General features: G+C 46.2%; 1 protein-coding gene across 3 annotated transcripts in view; it reads right to left on the reverse strand.

Moving 5' to 3' along the window:
• Nucleotides 1-4,842, reverse strand: part of CHD1 (chromodomain helicase DNA binding protein 1) — a 68,606-nt gene extending 63,764 nt beyond the window's left edge. The window contains exons 1-3 of one of the 3 annotated variants that reach the window (XM_033086902.2): nucleotides 3,275-4,091; nucleotides 3,125-3,186; nucleotides 2,764-2,973 (exon numbers count right to left, since the gene is read on the reverse strand). In XM_033086902.2, coding sequence (XP_032942793.1) covers nucleotides 2,764-2,816 — 53 coding nt within the window. In that variant the 5' untranslated portion in view covers nucleotides 2,817-2,973; nucleotides 3,125-3,186; nucleotides 3,275-4,091. Of the gene's footprint in view, nucleotides 1-2,763; nucleotides 2,974-3,124; nucleotides 4,092-4,737 lie in introns of those variants that run through there. The other 2 variants (XM_033086900.2, XM_033086901.2) reach the window with 2 other exon arrangements.
• Between the last annotated feature and the right edge of the window lie 15,674 nt (nucleotides 4,843-20,516).

Raw genomic sequence — 20,516 nt, forward strand, 5'->3', positions numbered from 1 at the left:
TTCAGTAACCTACTAGACAGGAGAATAGATGAACACTGGAAAGTTATGAAGCAGTGTGCCAAACTGCTCATTCTTCTCATTTCAGAAAAAAAAATCACCCTCACAGCTACACACAGTGAATAAGAAACACCTACAATCCCTTACCACGGTGTATCAAGTCAAAGCTCTATGATCAGTCCCTTCTCCAGCCCTCCTACTGCTGAGACTGCTACAAGCTTTCCACAACTTTTTCAAGTCATGGTGTTTCCATAAAACACCACACGTTGGTGTATTTTTGCAAATCCAGCCCCGACCCACTGCTTAACTTTCTGAAGTAATGATAGCGGCTCCGCTACATCAGGTTGTATTTATTATCACTCCAGAATGACAGCAATGAAAGTTGCCACCATACACCAAAGGCAAGTGAACTGCTTTACTGCATTTGTCAAGTATCAAATTTGCAAACTGACAGAAAATTTTCAGCCTTCTTCTAGTTAACACCAATGCTGCTGCTTAGATTATCACTGTATTCATATTCATCTCTTTTGTCCTACTAATTCTTGCATTTGATCTTCTTTGCAATTTACTCCCAGCAGAAACTCTCAATTGCTTTCTTCACTTAGTTCATTTCCACTCCTTGCATATTGAATAGAATGGGATCACCATAAGCTTAGTAAATATATTCTGTTGCTGATTTCCACCTCCATTCTCAAAAATTCACGTTTCCAGATTTGACGGATAATTACAGCAACACTTTCCAAGTTACAGTTAATTATCTGTCTACAGCTATAGTTTGCTAAGTTACCTCAACTCAGAGTGAAAATCATCTAGAATACTGGAAATCTACAAATTAAAGTAAAAAACCCACTCAGCTATACACAAGGGTAAGTCATATAAAAATACTTTGTATTATTTTAATAATGGAACTAGGTTACACAGAAGAGGGTTCTGTCATTTAAAATGGCTAGTTTTCTCACTTCACTTACACAAACAGCTTTATGATTACTGAAGATGGAAAAACTTTCCAAGCCTGCCTGTGAACTAGACTATGGGGTTATCAAAACTTGTTTGGATTTTAAAAATTTTTTAAGTTTTAAGATGTGTTCAGTAGGACATTTAAGATGAAGAATAAAATCTCACTTTCCAGGCAAATATGAGGTTTTGAAAACTGTGCATCCTCCTGATACTTATTTTTCATTAAATTCATGGGAATTTTATGACATTTAATTGTTTTAGTATTATGAACTGCTAAAGCTTTCAGATAACTTTGAAATATAGATATTTATGGGCAATCACAGTTCAGTAATAAATAGTTTCTCCACAGACCTTTAGCCAGGTGGTTTCTTTCAAGTAGTAAGAAAATTCACACACTAACTTGTCCCAGGTAGGTTCATGTTTGCTGGAAGTTTTTGTTTCGCCTTTTTTTTTTTAAAGTAAGAAACAATATTTTGTCCCAGAAGAGAATTCAAACTTGTTTGTTAACTGTAACAGCTTCAAGGGAAGCAGAAATCTCCAAAAATTACCATGTGCTAGATCTTACAAATTATTCACAAAATTGAAAATCTACTGTCTTTCTAGGACCCCTCTATGTATAACAGGAAGCTTGGCATTAAAATACACAAGAATTATAAAAGTCTCTTTAGTTTCACTGTTTACAAATTTCTTTGTGATTTGCACTCAGGGTCACCTAAACAATTCTCTCTTCCTGTCTTCCCAGACCATACACTGTAGAAGTTTGATGGCCAACACATGCTGGCTGATTAGCTGGCAGTCAGACGTTCTTGCATTTCTTCTCTTGAGGTAATAATTCAGATCTCTCTCCACCTAACTGGAAGTATAATAGTTTGCAGAATATAGTTTTCTTTATGGCCCTCTGACTGACAGAATTAGCTAACCAGTTCAACTGGCTGTAATCTAACAGGAAGAGGGGTAGAAAAACAGCACCGTCACAAACGACCTCTTAGGAGAAGCTAATGCTCACTTTTTCTTGATAAGTTGATTTTTAAACCCCTAGGTTTCTCATATTTCTAGTTTAATAAATCTAAACTTTGTAGCACGCAAGAGGCTTTTTGAATTTGGAACTGTTCTAGTACGTGAACTTAATTCTACCCCTACAAACTGGCTGTCACTCTGCATGGAGGCAATGACATTCTAATCAGGCTCTTCCAAACATGTGAACATTCAGCACTTCATAGAAGACTGTAATTTGACATTAGACTACTGATTTTATGTTTCTTTTTAGTTAAGAACATGGCTGGAAAACAGTCCTTTCACTTCCAAAAACAAATACAAAGCTAACACTTTCAGTTCTACTAGTCTGACAGCTCTGAAGAATGACAGAATCATAAAGTATTTCATATCAAAACACTGAAGTGAACCACTGCCCCTTTAAAGACACCCTAATTAGGGTTTTATACAACATATATTATGCATATGTGCCTTGTACTTTATAGAGGATAGCTTTAACATTTTAATTCAATGTTTTTGATATTTCAGGCACTTTTTTTCCTCAAGAAAGGTATTATTCTGCTGGATGCCTACATGGCTTTAATACTACTTTGGCTTTATTATGTAGAACACATACATGATCACCCCCCTTCTTAGCTGAAATGATGAGAACAGAACAAGCAGATTAAACACCTGCAAGAAAGCAAAGCCAGTATTCCTAACTATGATCTGCCTGCTAACCACCACATTTCAGCATTCAGTTCAAATGTAACGCAGTCTTAGTAAAAAAATAAGAAAATACATAGTCAAGAATAACTGAAATAAGCACATGCTTACCTTGACTCTCCACTACTGTTTCTTACACTTTCTTCATCGCTGTGTCCATTCATTGTAAAAATTTAAAAGTTTGAAAAAATAAATAAAAGTCCACTCAAGTTACAAGGTGGATATCAGGAATCCACCTCCTGCTACTCTGTATGTTTTCCAGATGCTGTATGTGTTTACGTTAGTGTTCTCAGTGGGTATCCAAGATTTCTCCCAAAATGCCTAAAATAGGAAAGGAAAACATTAACACTATTTTAAAGTATGTTTGCAGCTAAAGACATACCAAAAATAAACTGGTTTTTTTCCACTAACTGTGAAAGGGAACATGTTTGATGTTATGTCTATAACTAAAAAATAGCATTTTTTGTGTTACCTGTTCATAGTTGATCATTTTATCACCATTTCCTTTTCTGAGGGAAAAAAATTCCCTGCTGTCTGTGAAAACAGCAAAAAATAATGTCCAGAGAACAACAGGTCTTCATATTGGAAGATCTAAATAAAGTACAAAAAATGCAGGGAAAACCTGTCTTGCTTTTTGTTTGACTGCAGTGGGGTCCCAGCACTTCTTTTGCTATTATGCTTCTTCATGCAACTTTTCATGGGCAGTGGTATAAAGATGGCAATTTCTGCTGAAATACTAGCTGCAGAACCGGAAAAATTAGAGAAATTACATTTTCTTTAGTACTGCAAGGTGAGAATAGTTTACTGCATAGTAATAGATAGTGCCTCTCTGCACTATACATTACATAACAACTTTGAGCATAGTATTGAATTCAGGATCTAAACAGATCTAAATATTAAAGAAAACATCCCTACTTGAAGACGTAGGTAAATAATAACGTTCTGGTAAGATCTGCCTAGTAAAATGTATTTTATGCACATAACATAGGAGAAGCATTTCCAGGAACACACATAATGCAATCCAGTTGCGGGCAGGAGCAGTAAGATAAAAGACTGTACTGCTTATGACGAGACCTCACTAAATCAAACCAGCAAGATCCCAAAGATGGAATGATCATTATTCCATACACATCCGCCTCCTAGGCCGGATCACCACGCAGTCAGTATTCAATGCAACCAGAGAAAAGTTCACGCACACGGTAAACGGGCCGCTAACTCAGCGATAATCAGATCAACTTCCGCCCTCAAAGACTTAGCGGTGTGAAGGCGATTAGGGTCTTGCCCGCCCGGGGGTGCTGCCCAAGAATGAACCACAGCCCAACCCTGAGGCCATCGAGGCGGTAGCGAGGGAACTCTCGCTCTGGGGCGGGCCCTGCACTGCGCTCACACGGCCGGGCCGCTCCGGAACGTGAACAATGGCGATGAGAAAAGGGAGCGCGATCACAAGGAGCCCCGCAGCCACAACACGGCCGCGAAGCGCGACCGGGGACCCCGCGGGGCAGGAGGGGCGTGCCGGGCGATCCCGCGCCAGCACGAACCGCCGCGCCTTTGGAACCCGGAAAACAGGGCGGGCGGCGGCAAAAGTTTTTCTCCGCCGCCCGCTCTCTGCTCTGGGCCGACCCGACCCCGGCTCTCATCCTCTGCCGCCCGCGCCATTCTGTCGCTGCTCGCCCGCAAGGGAGCGCAGGCAGGGCAGCCCGGCCGCTCCGCTACCGGCGCGGCCTGGACGGGCGCCATTCTCTGGCAGAGCTTCCAAGGCCACCGCCGCCGCCCTCCACGATCGCTTCCCTCGGCGCCGCCCACGGCCCGGAGCAGAGCCGCGGCCGCTCTCAGGCCGAGCGGGGGAGCAGCCTGACCGCACTGCCCATATCGGCCCCGGAGAATCCCTCCCTCTTTCGGCGGAGAACAGGGAGCCAGCCTGAGGAGCCACCCCGAGGAGCCAGCCCGGCGCCGGGCATCCATCCTCTCACGACCGGCAGCGGGGCCGCATTTCCTCTGCGCCGCCCGCCCTCCCCCTCTGGCTTTCATCTGCGGCAGCCACACAGCTCCTGGCCGGCGAAGGGAGCCACGGCGGCCTCTGCCTACCTTGCGGTGCGTGGGGCCCGGCCGGCCCAGCCCTGCCCGGGCCCCCTCACAGCCAGAGGCCTCGCTGCGCCCCGCGGGACGTACTGCTGCTCGTACCGCAGCCCCGGGTCGCGGGCGGCTCCCCCGGCCAGAGCGGGGCCTGGGTGGCCGCGGCTGCTCTCGCCGGCTCCGCGCTGCCCGCGTCGCGGGCTTGCTCGCTCTACAGTCCGAAAATGGAGTCCGGACCACGCTGGGAGGGGCGCAGGGACAATCGGGGTGGGCGCCACTCCGCTCCGCCGCCAACTCCTAAGTCCTGCCGACCGCCGCCATCACGCCGCCACTCCACTCAGCTTCCCCCTCCCGCGGTCGGATGGAAACCCCGGGCGTGATGTCAGCCCTGCGCCCTGGGACCGACCGGCAGCGGGAGGAGGAGCCTCGGGAGGGGGCGACTAGCAGCGGCGCCGCCGCCGGGCTTCGCACAGGTCGGCGGAAGCGGTGCGGGTTGGAGCGGCGGGCTCGGCCGTGGCTCCCGTCCGCCATCCGCCCTTACCTCCCCTCTGCTTGGCGCTGGGTAGGCTCCCATGCCGCTGTGCGGGCGCAGGGCGCTGCCCGAGGGGCACCATGATCTGAGAGATGCGGCCGCAGCCTGGGGCGGGCCGCCTGGTACTGCGCTCCGTGGCGCAGGGGTTTTGTTTGCGGTTTTCGGTATAAAATCACGGCCCGATGACAAACGGAACCGCGTTTCTCACTTCACGCAGCCCCAAGCGGTCCTGGGGCGTGCTTAGGCAGGTTTAGACTGTCCCCTGGCAGGGAACTGACCTTCCTACTTGAGTACAAACATTAACGCCCGGTCTTAACGCCTGCTCCTTGCTAGTGATCAGTATGCTTTAACGAGATGCACCGTCGTAACTGAAAAATCGAACTATCCAACCCCGAGAAAAACAACACACAAGCAAAAAAGTAATTAAGGCTGTGTGTCCAAATGCTCCCGGAGTGGCAAAGGAAAGTAGCAGCTGAGAGAGTGTGCTGTCAACCACACAACACGGCTGGAAAGCGAAAGCAGTTTACCTGCCTTCTTCCCGGTAAAAGGACACCTGCGCTATAAGGCTCTGCCACTCTGCAAGAGGATTGTGAGGACATTACTGACTGACACCAGACCTTTGAACATACTGCAAGGGTGAAAGAGGTCAGATGAGCAGGAAAACAGTTCCCTCATCAATGAAGGCGATCTTGAAGGAAGAGAAATACCTTTGCTGTCAGACTACCATTTAAGACTATTGTCCAGTCATATGAGGCAAGGAAATATAAGAGAGGGTTTACATCATGTGCTAGAAAATACAAAGCTGTAGGTGAGGTCAGGAGCAAAAAAGATTAATTTCTGTGAGTTTTTGGCAGTTATGTACTGTAAAGTTAGGAAGCATCATAGACCAGTTATGTACTGTAAAGTTAGGAAGCATCATAGACTTTCTTAGGTGTCATAAATAACAAGAATTTTAATGTGTGTTTTAGCATTTTTTTGTTTCTGCTACAGTCTGTAATTTTAAGTGAGCAAGTTATTTTTGTCCTTATAGCTTGTCTGTCAATGAAACGGAATCCTTTTATCTGACTCTTCTGTTTCTTCTTTGTGACAAATTTCACTACACTTGGTGGGTTGACCTTGGCTGCCTGCTAGACACCCACAGAGCTGCTTTCTCATTCCTCAACATCAGCCAGATAGGGAAAAGTTTAGATGAAATTCATGGGCTAAGATAAAGACAGAGAGAAAAACCTGCTAAGTAATATCAAAGGGGAAACAGACTGGACATGGAGAAAAATAATTTAATTTATTGCCAATTAAAATAGGGCTGGATGGAGAGAAAAAGAAATGCAAAATACCTCTACTGGCCTCCCTTCATCCTCTTCTTCTTCTTAGGCTCAATTTCAGTCCATCAGTCCTGACTCGTGTATGTGGGCCAATTCCACCAAGATAAACCTGGTCCAGCATAAGTTGTAGGGGAATCACTTGTCCAGTTCCCAGAGCACCTCATTTCCTCATTCTTTGATCTTGGTTTCACGTATTTCTCACTCCCCCTTCTCAACTCTTGTGCAGCATTTTTCCCATTTCTTAAATAAGTTTTCTGAGAGGTGCCACCACTTTAACTGCAGGGCTCAGCTGTGTCCTGTGTCCATTGGACCTGGCTGGAACTACGTGGGAGAGGCACATGGCTGCTTCTATCTAAGCAGTCCTTGCAGTCCACTGCAGTGATCATAATGCTTCCTTCTAGACCCAAAGCAGTAAGCTACCAAGTCACTTTCACCATAATGAGATCTTCAGCATCTCCAAATGGTTTAGTATTTCACCTTCACTTGAGCTGCTCAGCTTTCTTGAAAACTGGTATTCCATAATTCTGAGAGTAAGAAGTTTTTGATTTTTTTTTGGTGGCTGACATTAGCTGGGTATGCATCCTGGTATTCCTGAGCCTTGAAAGGAAGTGTGCAGTATTTGTGCTGGAACTGAATAGTCCTCCCAAGCACAGGTTGGGAGACAGAACTCAGGACTGGTCTTTGTCCTGTAGAGGGTCATGAATTATGCTTTCACAAAGATGTGAGTTATGCAGAAGATATTTATCAATTTTCTCTTTTTTTAGATCACACTGACAAAGTAATTTGCCTTTTCATCACTCTAACAAAGTAGTTTGCTGAGGTGCTTCTCTGTTTCCTGAGGAAGTCCTTGCAAATTGCTACCTGTGTGGCAAGACTGAGGGATAATGATGACTGGAAGAGCACTGTATTGCATTGCAGATGTTCTTATATCCTTGCATTTATAGGTGTAAAATGCAAAAGGTCTTGTAACAGCAGAAAACAAGAGTTATGGAGCTGATTGTGAATACAAGCTGTGCCTCTCCTACCGTTCCATCACAGGGAGCTGGGAACAACTGGCCTCTCCATAGAAAATTGAACTTCTTGTCCTTCTGAAGAGCATACAAGTCACACAAGATCTGAAGGGAACTGGCAAAAGTGTTCAACCTGTTTCAAAATTGAAAACCACTCAGTTTGAAATTTTAATCAGTCTCCCTTAAGGTGCAACCAGGTACTGCTTTATATTATTTTTTCATATATATGGGTGGACGTATGCTTGCTTTTAACATGATATTCAAGATAATAACGTAAGTAAACTTATGTGTTGGGATACTGGCATATTGGATCCTGGGCTTTTAAAATTAGGCATGCAGACCTCTTGAACTTTCAATGGTATGGCTCTTTAGGTGGAGATTGGAAGTAAAAGCACTGCTGTAACTCAGAGAGATTTCATCGACTTTGTAAATTATTATGAAACAGGAGGATGCAATAATATTGTTTGTTAAAGAAAAACATCAGAGGAAATTAATACTTGGCAGGACTGTATCTGGCCATTCTGTGTTTCTAAATTGAGAACAGTCAGTGATATGGATACCAAACATTCCTCTGCGTACTGGGTAAAGCAGCAGTATCGTATCATTTCATTGTGTGACTGTGTTTAAGAGGCTCTTAGTCATTTAAAGAAACAGACAACTTAAAATTCAGAAAGTGTCCAATCGAGTATATCTGGAGAGTCTTAATCTAATCTTAGTTTGAAAAACATCTACAGATACATAAATTAGAAATCCTACTGCAAAAATACAACTATGTTTTTTGCAATATCCATTTAAAAAAGAAAAAAAAACCCTCCCAACCCCCAAAACTTTACTATTGATGTAACTGTTTGGTTTGGGGTTTTTTCATTGAAGGCATGGGGAATAAAGTAATAGGACTAAATTAATGAACTATACCAGGTGTCTTCATTTCTAATACATCTCTAGTGGTTAGTTAGTTAGTCCTCCTTATCAGTCCATGGAATCATGATGATTTTCACTACTACTGCAAATGTAATAAAAGTGTTCACATTAAATGACCCACCTCAAAATGCTGCTTTAATTTTTTGTTGTTGTTGAGTGAAGATATTTTCATATGCCAGAAGTCCTACCACATCTTTCTATAAAGACAGACTTAAAATACAGAGACTCTGCTCTCCCCTCCCTCCTTTTCTATGTCAAAACTTAAAGAAAAACAAAATTCAATTATTGAATTTGGAATAGAGAAAGTTCTGAGTTTTAATTGAAGAAAGAAGAAGTCCTACGTCTGGATAAGATGACAATTTCTGTTTTAAAATTTCTGGAAATGTAAGTCCATTAGTGCTTTTAACTTTAACTTTGCTAAGAATATCAGACAGGAAAATATTTTCACAACTTTAAATATGCTGGGAGTGTAGAATAGGAATGAGAGATTTACAGTAATTTCATTATTACAAGCCGCACTGATTATAAGCTGCACTTCCGGGGTGTCAGCAACGTTTCGTTTTTCCTCCAGATATATAAGCCACACCGGATTGTAAGCCACACTTTTGTTCACCAGTAACAGAATCACAGGATCGCAGAGTTTACTGGCTTGGCCCTGATCAGGGCGGCCGCCAGGGAGCGGCCCTGGCCCCGCTCGCCACAGCTGCCAGGAAGCGGGAGAGCGGTGTGCCTGGCCACCACTGCCGCCACGCTTGCCAGGGGCGGGCAGCGCTGCCACACTTGCCGGGGGCGGGCAGCGCCCCCGTGCTTGTTGGGGCTGGGCAGCGCCGCTGCGCTTGTCAGGGGCGGGCAGCACCGCCGCGCTTGTTGGGGCTGGGCAGCACTGCCGCGCTTGCCGGGGGCGAGCAGCACTGCCATGCTTGCCAGGGCTGGGCAGTGCTGCCGCGCTTGTCGGGGGCGGGCAGCGCCTCTGCACTTGTCGGGGCTGGGCAGCACCGCCGCGATTGCCGGGGCTGGGCAGCACTGCCACGCCTGCGGGGGGCCGGCAGTGCTGCCGCTTGCAGGCTCTCACTTCCGGGTTTGGAAATTTCCTAAATTTGTTATATATTGGCCGCTCCTGAGTGTAAGCCACACTTCTGGGTTGGGAGCAAAATTTTAGTCAAAATAGTGCGGCTTATAAGCGCGAAATTACTGTATTTTGATTTCATATTGTTTACCAGTTTGATAAACCATGTAAAATCTATGCCGACATTACTTACTTAAGCTGTATAATACTAAATTTTATTCCTGAGCTCCAAAAATAAGAGAAATGTGAAGACTAGTGAGAAAGAGTGCTGCAAGACATAGAATGCTTTTGGTGAAGAGTGCTCTGGTGCATGCTTTTGCTATGAAAAAATTCCAGAGCTGCATTTATGAAAGTGGGAAGATAAATAGTGATTGTGAATTGCTTGAGATCACACAGCTGTGTGAGACAGTTCTAGCAGTTAAGCAAAATTTTCCTAGATACAGGAATGGATTATACTTGATAAGTGAACAATAGAGATATACCTTCCAAATCATGTGATTGAGGATTTCTCATGCTGATTTTTAAAATAATGTAAATTTTAAAACTTTTTCTTTACTGTGACAATCATGAGGTAGGTCAAACCTGAAAAAAAGTTTCTTACAACTCACAATTCCAAGACATATCTTCTGTTGGTAAAATAAAGATACGGTTTTGTAACAAGCAAACCAAAAGAATCAGCTTGTCCCTAAATAACTATGTCTTACAGTCATTCTTCTACTAGATAAGAAATATTTGCAGTTGCAATGCTGTGGTTTTGGGGGTTTTATTTGGTTGTTAGTTTCTATTTTAAATAATTTTGAAAATCAGCCCTTCAAAAACAATCTTAGGGGTCCATGTGCAGCTTGTAAATGAGAGTGCCAGTATATAGGTCTCTGCCTTTGGTAGAGAAGACTGGATTATAATATGAATATGTGTTGCTTCCTTCAAGTCACACTGATTATTTAATATCTTTAATGGATCTAGGATTCAGAAGTAATTTTATTATCCAAAAGGTAGCATGGAAAGCTGTTTTGTAAATGATGATTTTAATAATGATTCTTTCTCCTTTGTATTTACAAAGCATATCTCTACCAAAAATGAAATAGCTTATTATGTAGTTTCTTCCTTACAAGAATGTAGCCTTGGGAATCAGCCAGCAGAGGAGCAAAGGATACTTAAGGATGGAAGAGGTAAGACTAAGCAGAATAGGTAGTAGTAAATCCATTGTCTGGCTCTTCCACTGACACTTAAAACATTGGCTTAATTTTTTTGTCTCTGACTCAGAAGTAGGATTTGCACATGCATTTTTCTTGCGTGGGACCCTAGTAATTAAACTTTTGGATCTAAGTTCTAGTAGATTTTTCTTCTAAGATTTAATCTTTCTCATTCTGAAATCAGATTTTAACTTCTTTTTGAGATAAAGGAAATCCCAAAAGGCTAATTTTTTTCTTCCAAGAAAATTCAATGAGTCAGAGTCAGTGCACGGAAGGAAAAACAGAAAGCTAGTGAATACTGCAGCCTATGGTTACAGTGTTGAGGAAGTACAGTATAAAAGAATGAGCAAACTGAGACTTACACGACTTCAGCTTTCAGTTGGAGTATGTGTTTGTAAGACACAGAGATGATCAGTTTAATGTCATTGAAAATCATATTAAAAGAATTGAATAGTCATTCTGTGACATTGAGAAAAGCAATAATTTCAAAATCCTATGCTTATGTGAGAGTGTCAAGTAAGTATGAAGTCATGACTTCTGGAAGTTTCACTTCCAAGTTAAATTGCCTCCATCTGGGTGGATTCATTGCTATATCGTGTCTTTTATGTACGATAAATTATATCGAGTTCTGTACTATCTTGTCGGTCCGTCTGAAGAAGAAAATGGAATTATTATGGTGGCAAATGTTACTCAGCATTAAGAAAAGAAAAAAGAAAAAAGCTGTGCAGCTGTTCCACTTTGGGACGCTGTTGGAAAATCAAAAATAGTAGTTCTTCACTTACAGATTCTGAGTTATTGTGTGGCTATTACACCAAAGTCTGTATTCAGTACATTCTAGTACTTATGTGTGTGTGAAATCTGGGACCTAGTTGGTATTAATTCCTTGCATAAATAAAAATGAGTAATTTTTGAAATAAAATCTTTTTTAGTACAGTACCTTTTATTATTAGATGTCCCTTTTACTTCTTGAAGTAACCTGTTCTCCCATTGAAAATTGGAAACTAATTTCATGTAAGTAGTTTGTGGTTTAAAACATTTTTTTTCAAAGTAATTACAGCCTTTCACAGTCAGTTTACAATTGGTAGTAGTAGTTTTAGTACTATTAGTAGTTTTAATTTTTCTGAAATACTAGTTCATACCACACTAAAATTCAGGGGGAAAATCCTCCACATTATTGACAATTTTGTTATAAAACAATCTCTTGAAAACCTTAAATGGAACAATCAGCATTTGTAAAGACTAGAATTGTGGATGTTCTCCAGTGACAGGATAATTTTTATTCATTATGAAATTGACTCAGTTCTGTGATGTTGGAACAGTTTACACTAGTAAAGTATCTGTGCTATTTTAGTTTATAATTCTTAATAATAATGGGGATAGTTTTTGTAATATTTTTTACATCTGTGTTTTAACATTGACAAGTCATAATGTGAGATACTTGTCTTGGTTTAGTTTGAATTTCCCAGCCAATGCACCATAAATGTTATGATTTAGGTTTGCCAATTTTAATATACTCATTTTCTGTTGTATGATAGAATTAGGAGCAAAAGCAAGGCAGGCTTAAAACTCAAAAAGGTATAAAGAAAATCTTTATTAACAACAAAAAGAAAATAATAATAAATAATAAATTCAGAGTAAGATCTTCAGACCACTCCTGTGGAGGCCGATGGCCCACCGGGGACTGGAACTGCCTCACTCCCCTGGAGGGAATGCCCTTAGGCACTCCTTCTTCATAGTGGTGATGTAAAAATTATCCCCAATATGCCCCTCTGTTTTATGTTAATCTGTTTTACTCTATTGGACTTCCCCCCTTGTACCGCCCCTGTATTGTCAGTTTCATCCCCTATATGATTCCCGTTCCCTGAGCCCCCCTGAGCTCGCTCTTTCCTGGACCCCTCTGAGGAAGAAGGGCAATAAACTTCGCACTGGAACTTGCAGACGCGGCTCCCGTCTCTTCCTCCTGCGTCGGCCAAAGCTGAGCCATCACAAAAGAGCTTGTCACTCCGTCCTGGAGCGAGGACGTGCCTGTGACTCACGGACGTCCTTCTAAGGATGCTTTACCGGAGGATATCGCGGCACCTCTCCCATGGCTCCTTTACCGCGATAGCTGGCGCCCGGAACAGGGACCTCTGCTGGAAGGTTCCTGGTAAAGCGTCTCCTACAGCGCCGGCTGCGGGAATTAAAGTCGCTCCCGGGAAAGCCGGCTCCCAGAAGACGGCTTCTCGCGTTCTAGGTGAGAGCCCTCGGACGGGCGACCCGGACCTTCGGAAGATCATCTTTGAAGACCGGTCAACGGCCTGACAACCCCCCTGCAGTTTTGATTTGACTCGGCGGGCTTCGGTTGGCCCGAAGAGAAAACATGAGTTTAAAGTCTCGCGGTCTTTCCTTTCTGTTCTCCCTTTTACTGCTCGGTGGGAAATTGGAGTTGGGAAGATGGGCATGCAATATTCTCTACTTAGCCCTTCTCAACGGGACGTATATCTCCAAGTCGAGGGAACCCTTGTTGTGGGAAATATTCATTTTTCGAAAGGGAAACTTGAAACATTTATCCTTTGGGCTTTTCAACATTTTCCCCATACAAATCGTCACTCTGTTCTTTCGGGCTCTTTTTTTGGATAATGTGGGAAGAAAGTTATACAGTACACAGGCAAATGGGGATTTTTCTGTTACGAAATTTTTCCCTTTATTTCATAAAACTGTGAAAGCTACTGGGATTTTAAAGGATATTTTGGGTGATGTTTCAGACCCCTCGTTAGAAACTCCTTCTCCCCCTTCCCATCCCCGCGTTCCCGAACCCCCGTCCCTGCCTGAGGGGCGATCGGCAGGTGGAAATCCTTGTCATATACAGGGTTGCTTCCGACTCCCTGACACTTCCCGATCCTCTCTCTCCCCTTCCCGAGACGGCACCGGCCATGCCGTCCCGGACTTTTCCTCCAACCTCCTACCTATGCCCGCTAACCCAGTTTTACCTCCTGTTGCTACCCCGCAAAACAGCGTCGGCAGTGCAGCAAGCTCCGCCATTTTGCCTCCCTCGTACCCCAGCTTTCCCGCCCTTACACGCATAATGGCTGCGTTGCCGCCTCTCCTCCGTGTTTTCCCGCGCTCGGCTTTTCCCCACCCTCTGCGTCGATGGGTGTAACCTCCCCCTCTGTCGGGAAACCCCTCCCTGATGCGAACCCCATCCACCCACCTCCTCCGGTTGGCTCCGCCCCCATCACCCAGCCCACCTCCGCTCCTGCTGTCGTGGGAGCCAGAGGTGACTCGGGACAAGACCGGAAGGAAGCCGTCTTGGCGTCCACTGCCGACCACCGTCCGGTAGTTTCGGTCTGCCCAAAGAAGTCTTGCTCTGCGAGAATCCATCTCCAGATGAGAGTAGCGACTCCTCGGACTCGGATTCCCACGTCGAGTCCGGGGACCGCTGGGCTAAGACCCAAAGGGAAGCCAGCCGAGAGGGAGACTGGGAACTGACAAGCAATATCACAGCCTTCCCGGTTATCCATAGAGAGGGGAAAAGGGCATTAGCTTATGCATCATGGGAGCCTCTGCCCTTTGGGGAGCTCAAAATTTTTGCAATGCTACTAAAGAACATGGTCGAAGCTCATTCTACTTTACAAACCTTTTAGAAGCTACCTTCTCTGCCCATGTTCTGGTCCCCCATGACATCAAAAATATTGTACCCTACCTCCTTACCCCGGCTGAATGCTTGCTGTGGGAAAGACGTTGGAAAAAACACCTTATAGCATTATATGATGCCTACTCTAAAGACACAAACAGGCAAAATTTCACAATAGAACAATTGGCAGGAGAAAGTAACTTCCAGAAACCCACTGACCAAGCCCAGCTTTTACCAGAGGCTACATTACAAGATATTGCTATTGCAGTAAAAACAGCTTTACTCCTCACCCCAGATACGGTAATTTCATGAGCATAAGGCACACTGGACTATAAGGCGCAATCCCCGGAGTCGGCAAATTTTGCAACTTTGCAGATCAGATAAGGCGCACCGGACTATAAGACTATAAGGCGCACTTTTTTTTTTTTTTTTGCAGCGAGGCTCCACCCCCAGTTCCCCCCTCGCGGTTGCTGGCCGAGGCCCCGCCCCAACCTGGCAGCCATGGGCCCCTGGACCTGCCTGTATCTGCCGCTCCGTGTGGCGTCCCTGGGCCCGGGCATGCCCGCCGCCGCTCCATGCGGTGTCCCCGGGACCGGAAAATGCCCACCGCCGCTCTGTGCGGCGTCCCCGGGGCCAGGGAACGCCCGCTGCCACTCCGTGCGGCATCCCCAGGTCGGGGAATGCCCGCCGCCGCTCCATGCGGCATCCCTGGGGCTGGGGAACGCCTGCCGCCGCTCCGTGTGGCGTCCCCGGGGCCGAGGAATGCCCACCGCCGCTCCGTGCGGCGTCCCCGGGGCCGAGGAATGCCCGCCGCTGTTCCGTGCGGCGTCCCCAGGCCCGGAAAATGCCCGCTGCCACTCCGTGCGGCGTCCCCGGGGCCAGGGAACGCCCGCTGCCGCTCCGTGCGGCATCCCCAGGCCGGGGAATGCCCGCCGCCGCTCCGTGCGGCATCCCTGGGGCCGGGGAACGCCTGCTGCCGCTCCGTGCGGCGTCCCCGGGGCCCTGCTGCTCCGGGAGTTCCCTGGTGCTCCGGGTGCCCCGATGCCGGCGGGCTCGCCCTGCGCCGCCACTGCCCTGATTCCAGCAGCTTTCCCACCCCGTGCGGTGGCTGCCCTGATGCCAGCAGGGCCCCCCCGCGGAGCCCCTCTCCCCTCACATTCTGACGCTACTGCGGGGCCACTCCCCACTCACAACCTGGCACAGCCCCGCAGGGCCACTCCCTCCTCACAGCCTGGCACAGCCCCGCGGGGCCACTCCCTCCTCACAGCCAGGCACAGCCCCGTGGGGGCACTCCCCTCACAGCCCGGCACAGCCCCGCAAGGGCACTCCCCTCACAACCCGGCACAGCCCCATGGGGGCCCTCCCCCTCACAGCCCAGCACAGCCCTGCAGGGGCACTCCCCCTCACAGCCAGGCACAGCCCCACGGGGGCACTCCCCCTCACAGCCAGGCACAGCCCCACGGGACACCTCTCCCCTCACAACCCAGCCCTGCTGCGGGGCCACTCCTCCTCACAGCTTGCACTTCCGGGTTGACAAATTTTGCCACTTTGTCCATCAGATAAGGCACACCGGACTATAAGGCGCACTTCTGGTTTCAGGGAAAAATTTTAGTCAAAAGGGTGCACCTTATAGTCATGAAATTACTGTAATTCCATCCCAACACAAAATTTTGCAAACGTCAAGCAACGGGTAAAAGAGACATTTATAGAATTTGTGGACAGACTAAAACTTGCACTCGAAAAACAGATCGAAACTACTGAAGGACACAAAGAGGTGTTAAATAAAATTGGCAAATGCCAATCAAGAGTGCAGGACAATTTTGAGGTCATTACCCCTAGACTCCGAGCCCACTATCGAACAAATGGTTGAAGCCTGCACAAGGCAGACTTCCCGTACAGAGTGATTCAGGTGGGGACCCGACGCCAGCTGGTATGTGCACTGACCATCCGTTTTGTTGATGAGTGTGTTTTTAGAATCCCCACTGGAAAGTATGGACCTCCAGATGGTCCTCAAGACATTTTAATCACTGGGGACACCGTCAATGGACCAGATAATTTTCACGTCTTCCCAGAGGTGCAAACTGTAGTTCTCAATGACAAGATCCTGGTCTCTCTTTGCTGCACGGACACACCATTTTAGCTGTACCAGGGAACCTCTATCGCCCAAGTCTTTCTCCTGCCTAAGAACTATTCGGAACAGGTTCCTCTCAATCCAACCATCATGTGGACACAAATTGTGAGCTCAAGCAACCCAATAGTTGAATGCACCATACTTTGCAGAGGAGAAAAGATCCTCCGCCCAGGACTGATGGACACTGGAGCAGATGTTACCATCATTGCCCGCTCTGAATGGCCTTCACACTGGGAGCTGCAGCTGGTTGCAGGAAGGATTTTAGGAGTAGGAGGGGTTGCCAGTACAATGAGAAGCAAACACAGTATTATAGTGGAGGGTCCAGAGGGAAAAATAGCTACCATCAGACTGTATATAGTACGAGCACCTATAACGCTTTTGGGCAGAGACCTTTTATCACAATAGGCGCTTCCATCCGTATTTCCAATAAGGATTTTTATCTGGGGCCACTGTGCAGCGCACAACACCCACTACTCCCCAACTCACCTGGAAACAAGATCATCCGGTGTGGGTCGAACAGTGGTCCCTTTCTAAGGAAAAGATGCGTGCCTTGGAAGCCCTCGTAGAGGAGCAACTTTCCAAGAGTCATATAATGGAAACTAATAGCCCTTGGAACTCCCCTGTCTTTGTCCTCAGAAAACCTTGCATAGACAAGTGGAGGCTCCTCCACGGCCTCAGAAAAATCAATGAGGCCATTGAAGATATGGGTTCACTGCAACCTGGTATGCCCTCTCCCTCCATGCTACCGCAAGATTGGAAGCTCACCATTATTGATATCAAAGACTGCTTCTTCAACATCCCCCTTCATCCTCAAGACGTACCCAAGTTTGCGTATTCAGTTCCTTCCCTCAATAGACAAGCCCCTTCAAAACGTTACTACTGGCTTGTCTTACCACAAGGCATGAAAAACTCTCCAACCACATGCCAGTGCCACTGGTACATGGCCCTTATTTTGTCCCCTGTAAGGAGCCTGTTTCCAGAAGCGATCATTCTCCATTATATGGATGACATCCTTGTTTGTGCACCTGAACAGACATACCTTAACTAAAAAGACCATTCAGGTCATCGAATCGGCAGGCTTTGAAATCAGCAACGAAAAAATCCAATTTGTAAGCCCATGGGCCTACCTGGGACTATGAATTCGAGAATCCACCATCACACCCCAGCAGTTAGCCATCCAAGACGACCCAAACACCCTGCAAGACCTCCACCAACTCTGCGAGCCCATCAACTGGGTACGTCCCCTGCTGGGAATCACCACAGAAGACCTTGCTCATTGTTCAACCTCCCCCGTGGCAATGAAGACCTGGACTCACCATGCTCACTCACTTCTGAAGCCCAGGAGTCCATCAAAAAGGTCCAAGAAGCCCTGTCATCACGCCAAGCCCACCAGTACAAACCGAGATTTCCTTTCCAGTTTGCCATTCTAGGTAAGGCCACTTGGTTTCATGGACTCATTTTTTAGTGGGATACCGAATCCAGAGATCCCTTAATTATCATAGAATGGGTATTCCCACATCACCAGCCGACCAAAACTATAACTACACCCCAGGAGCTAATGGCAAATTTAATAAGAAAGGCTAGACCTCGTCTCCGCTCTCTTGCAGGTCGTGAATTCACATGCATTATCCTACCATTGGCCACCATTAGGGATTTGGAGCATTTGCTTCTGTCCTGGTTTAAAGGGACAGTATTGCCAGGAAAAGGAAATTCAGGAACTCTCAGACAAAAAAGGTATGGATTGGGAATAACAGTTCTTTACTGATATATTTACTAGACAAACAAAAACAGCATCAGCTATATGAAAGAGAACAAAAAAAACAGTGACAGAACAGAACGAAACCGTCTCAGTCCCTTTTTCCAGTCACCGATGCCCCTCCTCGTCCGCACAGTTCTGATGGAGCAGGGCAGGCAGCCTCTCAGAAGCAGGGGGATCGAGGCGGCAGCACCGTCCCAAGTGGGAGAAGGGTGAGGAAAACACTCTGCTCACTGTGGGCATCCCAGTTCTCAGTTGTTCAGAGGAAGCAGGAAGCTTTAGCAGTCCAAGTCCAAAGGAGCCTGATCTCACCACGGAGAAAGCAACCTCTCTCCTCGAGTTCGGCCGGCAAGCTGCGAGTGTCCTCCTACTTGCCAAAGGACAAAAGCAGCACTCCACTTTCAGCCATCAAGAAAATCAGGGCCCGCCCAGGCATCCTTTTGTCTTCAGCTCTTAACGGCTAAAAGGGGAGCCATCCCGGCTAGCTTAACATAATAATGGGAAAAATTTCTAAAACCTCCCCCAGCCCACAACAGCTTCAATTCAACAAGTGCCTCCAGTTCACCTTAGATAGCTACCCAGGCCAAATTTCCGTCCATCTGCCTGCTCACAAATTGTTTAAATCAGTCTTTAATTTGGTCCCAAAATTAATACAAAGTAAAACACCTCTCAAGACCCTAACCATTTTTACTAATGGCTCTGGGTCTTCTCACAAGTCAGTAATGACTTGGAAAGATCCCAAGACTCAAAAGTGGGAGTCTGATGTCCAGGTAGATGAAGGGTCACCATAAATTGCTGAATTGGCAGCCGTTGTTAGAGCCTTTGAGAGATTCAAACAACCCATAAATGTGGTCACGGATTCGGCCTATGTTGCTGGTGTAGCTATGAGAGCTGAACTCATTTTAAAGGAGGTTTCCAATCCAAATTTATATAAGCTGCTTTCTAAGTTAATTTATCTCATCTCCCACAGAAAGCAGCCCTACCACATAATGCATGTGAGGTCACATACTCACCTCCCAGGAGCCATTGCCGATGGGAACAGGAGAGCGGATGCCCTAGCCATGTTTACAGAAACTGCAGACTTACCAGACACTTTTGCCCAAGCAAACATGTCCCATGCATTTTTCCATCAAAATGCCCCTGCTTTAATGAGAATGTTCCATCTTACAAGAGAGCAAGCTAGAGCCATTGTAGCTACCTGTCCCAATTGCCAATCCTACCAGCTGCCTTCCTTATGATCTGGGGTCAACCCCCGTGGTTTAAATAGCTGCCAGTTATGGCAAACTGACGTGACTCACTTCCCAGTGTTTGGGAGAACAAAATACATCCATGTGTCGGTAGACACTTTCTCAGGTGCAGTGTTTGCTTCCGCCCATGAGGGAGAAGATGCTGCTCACACCATCAAGCACTTTCTCCTGGCGTTCACTACCTTAGGAGTCCCAAATGAAATAAAAACAGATAATGGACCTACTTACTCTTCCCGCAAATTAAGGGACTTTTTTAACCAATGGGGAATTAAGCACACCACAGGCATTCCACATAATCTCACAGGGCAATCAGTTGTTGAAAGGACCCATGGCACCACTGGGTCCTCGAACAGCAGCGGGGAGGGACAGAGACCATTTCCCCAGTTGAGAGACTCTGTAAGGCTCTGTATGTGATAAATTTCCTAAATTGTTCCTCCACTGAGCCCACTCCCCCCATACTCTGGCACTTCTCAAATTCAGCCCGAGCTAAGCTCGAAGAGAAGCCACTGGTGCTGATCAAGGACCCTGAAACCCAACAAATATTGGGACCTTTCCCACTGATTATCTGGGGAAGAGGGTATGCCTGTGTGTCAGCTCCGTCTGGCCAAGATGGCTCCCAGGAAAATGTATTAAACTTTATTTAGGACCAACAAATACCGCAACTGACAACATTAATAAAGTCTCTCCTCAGTCTAACTCTACAGGATCTCAGCACCAGAAACAAAATGCCTGGACGCAAAGACACCGCCGAATGCTGTCACCAGGTCACAAACAAAAAAAGAAAGCGCCAAATTTACACCAAAAATATGAGAAACCCTGAGCTAGGCATTTCTTAGCTACTGCTGCTACCTCATCCCCTAATAATCCTTACCAAACCCACTTACCTTCCTGCTCTTCCTACCCCAAACCTTCCCTAGCCCAAACTCCATCCATAGTCAAGATGAAGGTCACCCACCTCACTGTTATCCTTGCAATTATGTGGATGCTCTTCACCACACAG

The sequence above is a fragment of the Catharus ustulatus genome, unplaced genomic scaffold, assembly GCF_009819885.2.
Source record: "Catharus ustulatus isolate bCatUst1 unplaced genomic scaffold, bCatUst1.pri.v2 scaffold_68_arrow_ctg1, whole genome shotgun sequence".
Lineage (NCBI taxonomy): Eukaryota > Metazoa > Chordata > Aves > Passeriformes > Turdidae > Catharus > Catharus ustulatus.